Source organism: Zootoca vivipara, chromosome 13, assembly GCF_965207765.1.
Source record: "Zootoca vivipara chromosome 13, rZooViv2.hap1.1, whole genome shotgun sequence".
NCBI classification, from domain to species: domain Eukaryota; kingdom Metazoa; phylum Chordata; class Lepidosauria; order Squamata; family Lacertidae; genus Zootoca; species Zootoca vivipara.
Genome location: NC_142596.1, coordinates 30,028,386 through 30,040,118, shown reverse-complemented (window position 1 = coordinate 30,040,118; position 11,733 = coordinate 30,028,386). Strand labels below are relative to the sequence as shown.

Below are 11,733 nucleotides of genomic sequence, written 5' to 3'. Positions count from 1 at the left end.
GGCCAGCATGAGTTATTGACCAGCTTGGAGCATCTTAGCAAAAGGAGCGTAACGTCTCTTTGATAGTTAACCTACCTTGCAGCCCCAGCTCATGATCAGACAAGCGATTTCAAAGTTTGCTAGCCCACCTACCTGCGGGTACTTCTGTTCCTACTAGCTAGTGAATTTGACAATTTTGTTTCCCCACTTTATTACACAAATATTGCAGAGAAATGGCAGAAGACTTGGATTTGCTTCTTTGAAGGTGTACATCATTGCCACCAGCTGTCAAAGGTGGAATGCTTTAATAATAGCCAAGGGAATGTGAACTTTCGCCCTTGTCAAGAAACACTTGTGTTGATGCAAGAGCTGAAATGAAACCTCTTTATCTCCGTATCTTTGCAGACTATGTGCTGCACCAGGGAGGATAGCTTTGGCCTTTATGCACTGTTCGTGAGCTTCTCAGAAGATCTAGATCTTAGGTGCTGATTTGGTCCCACTTTTGGAAATCAGAAGTAGCTGTTGTTAAAGTTGGTGTTTTAATACGTTTGTAGGTGGGTGTTGGCTGTGGAAATGAAAACAGGTGCCCATCCCTTCCCTTCCTCCCAAGCACCAGTTTGTTGAACTTTGTGGGTGCATGGAAGCAGGGAAAATCTGGCCTCAGCAAGGTGAGAGAAGCAGAGAGGCTGTAATGCTCAGTAAGTAGACAGAGGCTCACTGTCCCCCCCCCCCTTTCACCATCAAATGTGTGAATCACAGAACTGTGAAGTTGGGAGGGATCCAAAGGCCCACCTAGCCCAACCTCTGCAATGATGGCACAATGTGAAGGAGGCTAGCTCTGCAGACTGCTAAACACTTTTGTGCTTTGTTCCACTAGATAGGGCTACCACGCGTCTAAATCGCCAAGACCCACCTGTGTGACTGGCACTCAGCATCTATTCCCAGTTAAGTACAGTTCAGACTTTCCCCCCTTCCCTCCTTTGGCTGCAGCGAAAACAAGAGTTTCACAGGACCAGACAATTTGGACATTTATTAAGCACTGATAGCCATCAGTGCATCCACACCGCCGCCTACCTGTCTATTGTAAAATTGCAGCATGAGCCGATCGCTCAGCACCATAGATCCTTGCATGCACCCGGCGGTTTAGCACCTCATGGAAAACTGCCTTTGGAGGTCGTTTCCCAATAAAAAATACTATTTTTAGTGTTAACGTCATGTTATGTATAGTCATGGCAAGCGAGGAGGGCATCTTTCCCATGTTCTTAAGTATTTGTACCCAGACAACTTCTATTTTTTTTCCTTTTTCCTTTTTTTTTTTAAATAGGAGCAAATATTTTTACAGCACCACAAAAGCCATCAAATATTATCATAATACAGGTGGGGATGCAAGAAGCAAGGAAAGGAGGCTGGCAGCGAGATGCATAGCTTTGACAGAAATGGGAAAAATACAATACAGTTTCCATAACTTAATAATAAAAATATATATAATATATATATAATATATATATATATAATATGTATATATCCAGCATTAGAATCTTGGAATATTCTTTCTTTTCTTTTTTTAAGATACATTTTCTTTCTTTTTAATTTTTTTTTTTTTTACAACAGGTATCTTCATGTTGTCGTTTTATTTATTTTTTTATTTATTTTAATGTAAGAAATTTCAAAGTTGTGCCAGACACATTTTGGAGATCAGCAAAGACAGAGCTATCTGTGCTTGAGAAAAGAAACGAGTGTCACCACTCAGACATAGACACCTGGATTTCAAATAAACAGAAACAAACAAACAAAAAATACCCACAGCGCCAGGGAACCATAGGTTATGATGTTCCAGACCCAAAAGAAGAAGAAGAAGAAGCCAGTTCTAAAAAAACCAAAACTGGATTGACTCCCATTTGTACAATGATATACAGGCTGTGCATACATTACCTACTTCCACACACATGCATTTAAACACGCACACGCATATACACACATGTGGCTGCTCACACACACCCCAACTTCGAAACAGAAACTGCCGTACAGAAAAGAACACACAGAGATGAGATTTAACAAAAATTCTCAAAACAAGGCACATCCTTTGATTTTTGTTTAAAACTGTAAAAATAAACATGGCAACCGAAAAATCCCATATAACAGAAACGTAATATTTTTGCACACTTTGAAACAAGATAAACTGTACCTTTTTAAAAAACATTGTGCTACTCTTAAATGATGTCACCACAAGACACACAGCTTATTATAAGTCTAATAGTCAAGCTAAACTCCAGTTCTTTCAATTTTATCTCTTAAAACTGTTTAATATACAGTTGATAATATTTTAAAATCTTTTTAATATATATTAAAGTCCTTTCATAGGTTTTTTTGTTAATTATCTCTGGGGGTGGGTGGGAAATCCATTCTTAAATAATTTCTTTCCAATAAATTAATACTTCTTTTTATATAGCTTATTTTTCTCATCCCTTTATCACACACCAAAGGGGACAGAAAATTGTTTTGCTTTTGTTTTCACATGTAAGAACATTCATAAACATGGCTGATGCAAGAGGAGGAGAGACCCTCTATCAAAGCAATAATAAACTCAACAACAGAACCCAACTCTTGCTCTCTTTTTTTTCAGCCTGTCACTACACTGGCCCTACGTAGCAAAAGCACAGGTATCAAAATCAAGTGGGTTTAAGAGGCTTGGTGGTCTTGCTTGGAAAAGTAGTCATGGTGCAGGACGGCTGGAAGGCGGGTCTCCTGAGTTGTTGATCTGACCTGATTGGTTGAGATTCACGAGTGGACCATCCCTCAAGCCAAGGCGGGACACTGCCCCCATTTTCTTGTCTTACAGATTTTTTAAAAAATGAAATGAGCTGCAAGTAAAGAGGAGAACAAAGAGGAAAGAGAGAGACTGACACAGACAGTTACTAAACATTAGAAATAGTTGAATGGTGAGGTGATATAAAAAAAGGATGACTTTGGACCTAAGAAGAGGTAGAGCCTCGGAGACTCACAAAGTTTCATGCCCAAGGCATATAATGTCATCATTTGGCCTCAAAACTGCAGGGAGAACAATTCCCCGAGTAATTACTTGCTTAGGAAGAAGGGTCCAGCTGCTTTTGATGTGAACAGAAGGGTTCCTTATCTTAAGAGGAAGCCTGAAGGCTCACAGCAACCAAAATCTCTGATCCAATGATAGCTTTTCTCTCTCCATCCCTGCCAGATGATTTCTGGTGCTTATACAGCTATGGATCCAAAGGCAAGATGGAACATAAGGGAGCAACATTTAGAGAAAGATATGGCAATGGTGCAAGTGTTAGCAGCAATGAGGAAGAGAGCAGAACAGAATTAGGTGTTTGAACCACCAAAAGAGTCCAAAAGCTTATAGGGGCAACATGAACGAAATGTAAACCTCGCTGCACGTTAAACAAAAACCCCAGAGATTACAGCACCGAGACTGAAGCTGCAGCCTTCTGCTGCAAGTGGCAATGAAGATACAGATTTATGAGAGGCCTTTTTGGACTTGTCTTGGTGAAAAATGGCTGTAGTCCTTGTGGTTTTAAAAGGAAGAGGGAAGGATGAAATGCAGCAGGCCAAAGACACTTAAAAGGCAGTCAGGGCTCAACAGTAGGAAATGCATTTCAACTGTTAAAAACAATTGGGTCTGGGCAGAATGTCATTCCAAGGATCTCCTAAATCTCCTTCGATGGAAGACACTACAGTCCAGTCATCACAGCCAAGCCAATAATCTTGAAATACTTGCCAAAAGGTTTAGTTAAGTCATAATAATGCCCACTGCCAAGATAGTTCCCAGTCCAATAGGACACAATAAAACTCGGGTTCATGCTTGCCCACTGCCATAAAGAATGCATGACAAGCTAGTCAACTTTGGTGCTGCAACACTCTCTGAAATGACCTCCACTTCCTTCCAGGCTACCACCACCACCACTTGGTTCCCTCTCCTGGTAGATGATTCAAGTATCCAACCATCAAGATTAACATAAGACTGGATTCTCACAGGGTACAGATTTACCTTGCCAAGAAATGCCCCAGGAAGGAAGAAGAGTATTCCATTGCTGCTTTGAGAAGAGAAGAATGCAGCGGGAGAGTGGGTAATCCATTATTGGGGATTCCAAGATTGTGCTTCTTTTTGAGAATGACACGGGCCCGTGATGCGGCAGCCGGGAAGATTAGAAGAACCTTGTGTGCCAGGTGTTAACAACTGTGGACCAATCCAAAGGGAGCCGCTCTGCTACTCCCATGATGCTTTGAGCATTCAGAGACTGGCTCTCATTCCTTAACTCCCTGCAATGTACAAAGATCCCCACTGCAACCAACGGCAGAACAAAGGGACTTGCAGGGAGGTAAAGACCAATTCAGTCTACATGCTACAAATCTTCTGGATAACCTTGCAGCCTTTGAGGCACCTAGAACCCAACCTTCTGTTGAGAGATCCTTCCCCATAAACTCCTACAAAGCTGAGAGCCTCAACCTTGCGAGGGCCATAAGCCAGAAAAGAACCAAGCAAGACAATGTTGGCCACTGGTGGAACAGCTTCGCCTCGCTGCTGCTGGTCCCTCTCTCCCAACAGCTCTCAGGTTGGTTAGGATATTGCAAGAGTTGACACTAGACAGGTGGTGCAGACACTGATGCTGTGCCTTGGGTGCAGCTTCCTGGGAGAGACTGCCCTTGTCAGCACTTGCTCAGACCACACAGCACTGCAAGCCCAACAGAGCTGCCTCTGCAGGGGTCATCATCTCCATGTGAGGCCTCTCTTAGCTAGCAAGCCACCGTCCTCAGCACTACAAGTTGTTGTGTGTCCACAATCTGCTGAGAATTGCAACTGAGATACAAGTTGAGAGTCAGAGGCTGAAATCACATCCCAGCTAACTATTGCAATTCACTTGCCTTGGCAGAACCAATTTGGATAGTAGGGGTGCAACCATTATTGCATTTAGAACAACAGAAATGGAAGCAGCAGGGGAGTCCTCTTTTATCAAACTCCTGCTAGACTACAAAACTACCACTGGCCCCTGCTCAGTGCTGCTTCTTCTCCACCAAAAGCTCTGCAAGATCAATACATTATATTGCCCATGTCTGTTTACTGCCTCCTTAACTCTGCCCCACTTCCTGTTCCTCCCGGGAATAACCACTGTAGACAGTACTTAAGGAGGGCTGCATTGTCTAAATCAACAACAAACTCTTTGGAAACAAGTGCCTTGAAGTGAGACAGAGTGCAACCAAAGTCTCTCTTGCTCATAACCCCAGCTGCCCTAAGGATAGAGAGATATATGTATATCTTTGAAAGAAAAAGAAAAAAATCGGGAATAAATATTCATTTATGGCAGCTCCTGAAGCCACCAGGGATATATTTACAGGGGGGTTTTTTGGCCAGGATTTTTTCCCCATTTCCCCTTTTTATGTTTCAACACTGTATCAATCATGCAAATGTACCGAAGCTTTTGCGCGGCCCTTGCCAGGAACAATACTTTTTTTTCAAGGCAAACAAACAGGAGGAGAAGAAGAAGATGAAAAAGGAGCTTATTTCTCAAATGGGACTCGTTAACAGAACAGAACTTCTTACAGTCACAGCTTCATTATCACCAGGAGAAGACGAACACCTTTCGGGACAAAGAAACGAAGCATGCAGCTAGCCGAAAGCCTCCTTGACTCAACGGCTTCCCTTGGGCATTCTCCTGCCCCGCCTTTTCCAGCGCTTCCCAATAACGGCAGATGGGCACAAGAACCGAGACAGCAGCACAGGAGAGAGGACAGCGGTGCTCAGTCAAGGAACAATACCAACACGGAAGGCAAGAAGAGTTTCACTAAGACGAGATTCCACCCCAAACAGAAAACATGAAGAATCAGAGAAGACTCCATAGTTATTTGTGCCACATTTTGATAACACACTGGGGGACTGTAGCGACTGGGGATTGGTTGGTTGGGAGAAGGGGGTGAGGGCAGGAAATACTTTCCAAATTAAACGAGGAGACACAAATTTAACCAAGTGGAGTAGATTTGCCTGAAGATCGTCTTGCAGGTAACAGAAGCTCCTGCCCCAGGCGTACGGCTTTTTGCTTCATTCTTAGGAGGAGAATTGAAATCACCTTGTACCCCCCAAAGTAAATAGGTGTTAAGGAAGGAAGGAGAAAAATAACAGCGCAAGAGCGGCTCCTCTTTCCTTTTCTTCGCCGCTTCCACAAAACTGGTCTTCAAGCCCCAAGAAAGCCTTCCCCAAGCATCTGGGTTTGTTTCAGCACAATCCTGAGGTAACCTTATCTTTGTGCAAACCTCAAAAGATGGAAGGGGAGGAAGGGAAGATCTTCATGGAGATGATTGTGCCCTTGTGCCCATGGCAGATCCTGAGGTTGGCTGCGATTGTTTCCCAGCTCTCATTCCAACATGGCATCCAGTTGGTCCGCAAGGTCGTCGAACATGCTGCCGATGTCATCGAGAATGCTGACTGTGCTCTTTGATTCTGCGGTAGAACTGAGGGCAAAGGACACCGGTGTGAATTAGTAGTGCACAAGGAAGACCCTCTTTTCTCACTGCACAACATCCTGCAATCTCCCATGCCTACTAGCTTTCAATAGCCCTCTCCTCCATGAATTTGTCCAATCCTCTTAACAAACTTGGCAGCCATCACTGCTCCCAGTGGGAGCGAATTCTAAAGTTACAACTGCACTTTGTGACGAAGGACTTCCTTTTGTCTCTCCTGAATCTTCCAACATTGTGAGTTCTAGACATCCAATGAAGATGAATGTTGGAAGATTCAGGAGAGACAAAAGAAAGTGTTGTGAGAGAGACAGAAAAACTGTTCTCTGTCAATTTTTTCGATGCCATACATCATTTTATAAACTTCTAGCATGTCACATGGACTGATCAATTAACATACCTTGCCCTCCATCCACTTAAAATAAAATAATAAATTATTACTATTACTATTAATACTATTATTATTATGATGATTCAATTCATTCATATGCTACCCATCTCACTGGATTGCCCCAATCACTCTGGGCAGCTTCCAACAAATTAAAACACAGTAAGACATCAAACATTAAAAACTTGCCTATACTGTACAGGGAAGTATACCAAAGAAAAACCAAAGAGAGAAAACCAAAGCTGCTTTTCCCGAGTCTCTCAGGAGGGCTAGCTAGCCACCCTTCCCTGACTCCCGCCTAGTACCTCTATTCCAGCAGCCTTTTCTTCCTACATGCCCTGGCTCTTCACTTTTGTTTTGCTCCCATCCCTCCATCACCACCACCATTCCCCACTCGCCCAGCCCAGTAAAGGCCCTTACTCTGCTGCTTGCCCATCTTCTTGCTTGATCTTTTCCTCCACGGCTTGCAGAGCGGCAGCGAGGGAGGCGCTGGTCTCCTCCAGCTTCTGGTGCACGCTCTCCGTGCTGACGATCTCCACCGACGGCCCAGCCATGGAAGAGCGGGGAGGCTTGACTGGCACTGTCTGTGGGGGGCCCCCGGCGGGCGACAAGGGCTTAGCCGGGCTGGAGCACAGCGAGGGAGGTGTGCTCGAAGGCTTGATGGTGGGCGCCAGCTGCTTGGCAGGCGACGGCGCAGGCGTGGAGCTGGCACTCACCGACTGCAGGGCAGCGTGGACCTTAGGCTTGGGCGCCGTCGGGGGTGGTGTGGGCTTAGGAGAGATGGGCGGCGGTGGGGTGCCGTGGACACGCTTCACCTCTGCGACAGAGAAGAGAAAAAGTGTCGCTTCTTTGCCACTTCCTTACATGCAATTTGCCCTTTTCACAGCTGCCACACACTTGGGTCAACATCCATTAATTTTAATGAGTTTAATCTGAGTAGCACTAACATTGGATACAACTCCCTGACTCTCTAAGGCAGGGTCCTGAGGACTCTGATCTCTTTCTAGGCTTAAGAACATAATCAGAGCCAAAGGCCAATTCAGGCCAGCATCCTCTTCTCACTGTGGCTGAGAAGAGGATGAGATGAAAGCCCAAAAGCGGGACCCGAGCGCTACAGTTTCTACTCCTGCAGGTTTCCAGCAACTGGCATTCAGAAGCATACAGTTGTACCTTGGAAGTCGAACGGAATCTGTTCCAGAAGTACATTCGACTTCCAAAACGTTCGGAAACCAAAGTGCGGCTTCTGATTGGCTGTAGGGAGCTCCTGCACCCAATCGGAAGCTGTGGAAGCTGCACCGGATGTTTGGCTTCCGAAAATCGTTTGAAAACCAGAGCTCGATCGTTTGGGAGCCGAAACGTATGAGTTCCAAGGCATTCAGCAACCAAGGTGTGACTGTACTGACTTCAACCATGGATGTACCACCATAGCAATCAGGGTTAGTAGACTTCAATAGCATTATACCTCAATCAATTTGTCTATTTTTCTTTTAAAGCCAACTAAGTTGCTAGTCCTCCATACATCTTATGGCAGGGATCTCTGGAAGACAGGAAACTCGTAAGAAAAGAAGAGCTGTGAAGTTGGATCAGGCCAAAGGGTCCCATCTAGCCCAGTAACTTGTTCTCACAGTGGCCAACCAGGTGCCCCAAAGGGGAGCCCATAAGCAGGACCTGAGTGCCACAGTATTCTGCCTTCTTGTGATTTTCCAAGAACAGAGGTTAGATGCCTATCTCTTCTGCAGCTCCAATTCCTGCACTGTAGGGAGTTGGAGAAGGTGACCCTTGGGGGTCCTTTCCAACTCTACAATTCTGTGATTTCCATGAACTGATTGCCCACTCTGACAGTTGGAAGCAGAGAATAGCCACTATGGCTATTAGTAACTTAAGGTAAAGGTAAAGGGACCCCTGACCATTAGGTCCAGTTTTGACCAACTCTGGGGATGCACGCTCATCTCGCATTATTGGTCGAGGGAGCCGGCATATAGCTTCCAGGTCATGTGGCCAGCATGACAAAGCCACTTCTGGCAAACCAGAGCAGCACACGGAAACGCTGTTTGCCTTCCCGCTGTAGCAGTTCCTATTTATCTACTTGCATTTTGACGTGCTTTCGAACTCCTAGGTTGGCAGGAGCTGGGACTGAGCAACGGGAGCTCGCTCCGGCACAGGGATTCGAACCGCCGACCTTCTGATCAGCAAGCCCTAGGCTCAGTGGTTTAACCCACAGCGCCACCTGGGTCCCTATTAGTAACTTATTCCATCATTAATATTCTGTCTTTACCACAACAGCAAAGTATTTGCCATCCGAGACAACAAAACTGTGCATCCTCTCCTGCATTCACCAGAGATGATAGCCTCAAACCAAGCTCCCTCCATCCCAGCCTGCTGACCCCAGACACCTATGAGAATATTTTTACACCAACCACAACCATAGCCACTGAAAGCAGATTGGCGGGAGTGAAAAGGGCAATGGGAAGAAGCAGAGAAGTGGTGAGCGGGTCAGGAAGGCTCCCTGTTGAGGGAAAAGATAGGTTACGGTTCCCCCCCCCCCGGGCCAATGGCAGGGCACACCTACCTGGACTGCCGGGGCCAGGAATCGGGACCTTTTTGGAAGTGGGTGTGGGAGGCCCAGAGACTTTCTGGGGAAGGACTGGCTTGGGCGAAACTGGCGGCTTGACAGGCCTCTTGGGTTCGCTTTCCGGAGGGAGCTGGGCTGAGGTATTGTCACATTTCTCCTGCTGATCAGTGAGGGCTGTGGCCTCGGCGCCGCTCATCTCGGAGGCCGGCCGGCGCTTGATGGTGGCAGTGCCATTCTGGTAGATAGACAGCGGTGCCAGTTCATGCTCCTTGTCTTTAGATTTTGGCCGCCTCTTGACCGTGTCCGTCTCAGTCAGGATAAACTTGACGCTGTCCTGTTGGCTCTGTTTTGCACGGATTCTCCTCTTGAGAGTGGCACTGGCCTCCACCTTGGAGAGGTCCCCGTGCCGGTGGGCCAGCGGCAAGCCCTCTCCACCTTCAGCCTTGGCAACTCCCATCTGCCGGGGCCGCTGCTTGATTGTCAGGTTGCCCTCCTTGGCAAAGGGAATGTTCTCGCCAGAGCTGTTCTCCGGGGAGCCTCCGCCGTGCTCCACCCGCAGCCGCTCCACGGGGACATCTTTACCCGTGTCCGACTTGATGCTGTCGGAACGTTCACGGCGAGCTGCGGCAACCAGCCCTGTCACAGGGCCGCTGATGGTACGCCGCCGGTTCACCACTTCGCCATCCGGCCCAATGGCATCCTTATGCTTCACAGTGGCCAGGACGGTGGCAACGCGGGAGTGCTCTGGGCTGGCTGGGTGCACAGCGACACCGGGTTGCAAGTAGTAGCCGTCAGGGCCCTTCCCAGCTCCGGGCGGCCTCTGCAGAACAAGACCTCTCCCGCCACCACCAATGGATGACATTTCCAACATGGCAGCGATGCTCTTCACACTCCCAGCGCTGCCAGTGTCCACCGTGCCACCAAAGTCGCTTGCCCGCCTCTGCTGGTGCTCCTGGGGCAGTTCCAGACCCTCCTCCCCTTCCTTGGTGAAGTCATCGGTCATGTTAGTGTTGGAGATGGCCGAACTGGAGCGTTTGGGCGGCGGAGGCGGAGGCCCCTTCTTCTTGGGCCGCACCGCAAAGGACTGGCTGCGGTTGACGTTCTTATCACCGCCCGACTGTGCCCGCACAGAGTGGCTGCGCCCGACTCGCCGTTGCACGGTGGCGTAAGGCACAGCGTCTGGCACTAGGAGCTCGTCCCGTTCCTGCTCACTGTCCGACATGGCGTAGCGGTTCAGGCTGTGAGCCCTCTTCTTCGGCCGGCCTCCCTCTTCTTCCCCCTCCGTGGCTTGAGGCGGCAGGCACAGCACGGGCACCGAGACAGGCAGCACGGGCACAGCCTGTGCCAAGGGGCCTGCTGTGTGGACGTCGCCCTCCACGGGCTGCGGCATGACGTAAGCAAAGCCCCTGTGCGTGGGGGACTGCGGCAGCGAGCGAGGAGACATGGGGCGGTCTGACTGCGGCAGTAGCTGCGGCGTGGGCTTGACCTTGGCCGTGGCGTGCGGCACAGAAAGCGCCTGTGGCGAGGATGGACGGGGCTTGGTGGGTGTCTGCGGCGGAGTGTAGTGGCCCGCGGAAGGGGGGAACGATTGCCGGGGCTTTCCGGGAACTGGCGGCACACTGGCTCTCTTGATGCTGTGTCCGTGCCGGAGACTCCTCACCTCCTTGGGCAGGGTGGCTGGGCCTTCCTTCCCGTCCTCGGCCAGGAATTCCTGGCTTTTGGACATGCTGGTGCTGGTGGCTTTGTGTCCGTCTCCCAGTAGCTCCTGGGAGCTGCTAATCTGCTTCGCTCTCCCACTCAGGCTGTTCTCATGGACGAGGCGGGAGGAATGCCGGAAGGGCGGCGCCCCTTCGCGGAAGTGCCCCACATGGTTGACCTGCTTTTCCGTCCCCCCCTCCTCACTGGTGCCCGTCATGGCCACCTGCAGCTCGTTGCTCAGCTCGCTGCCCTGGAAGGTCTTCATCTTGGGAGACTGGCACTCGGCTGCCTCCTGCTGAGGGGGGTCTATGGCCACTGAGTCCTGTGGCGCCCCTTTCTTCTTCAGCGTCCCCGACTCGTACTTGACGTACTCGGCCTTCTGCAGCTCCGCCAGCTTCTTCACTGCTAGCATCAGCTTCTTCTGATGGCCTGAAAGAACATGGGGGAGGGAGGAGGGTGGGAATGAGTCTGTCTCTTTGCACAAGCCGGCTGTTCAAAATCCTGAGACTCTGCAAACCACAACAGTGGAAAATGACACATTGCAGATGGTTGGACCAGATAACCCTCCTGGACACTTCCAACTCTACAGTTCTATGATTTTGTGATTCTATAT

The 11,733-nt window shown here is 48.6% G+C and overlaps 1 protein-coding gene across 3 annotated transcripts in view; it reads right to left on the bottom strand.

The window, feature by feature from the left end:
• Positions 1-4,170: 4,170 nt before the first annotated feature.
• Positions 4,171-11,733, bottom strand: part of CASKIN1 (CASK interacting protein 1) — a 106,849-nt gene continuing 99,286 nt past the window's right edge. For all 3 annotated transcript variants that reach the window (XM_088656867.1, XM_088656868.1, XM_035130606.3), the window contains 3 exons: positions 9,420-11,549; positions 7,271-7,667; positions 4,171-6,456 (listed from right to left, as the gene is read on the bottom strand). In XM_088656867.1, coding sequence (XP_088512993.1) covers positions 6,360-6,456; positions 7,271-7,667; positions 9,420-11,549 — 2,624 coding nt within the window. In that variant the 3' untranslated portion in view covers positions 4,171-6,359. The remainder of the gene's footprint in view (positions 6,457-7,270; positions 7,668-9,419; positions 11,550-11,733) is intronic.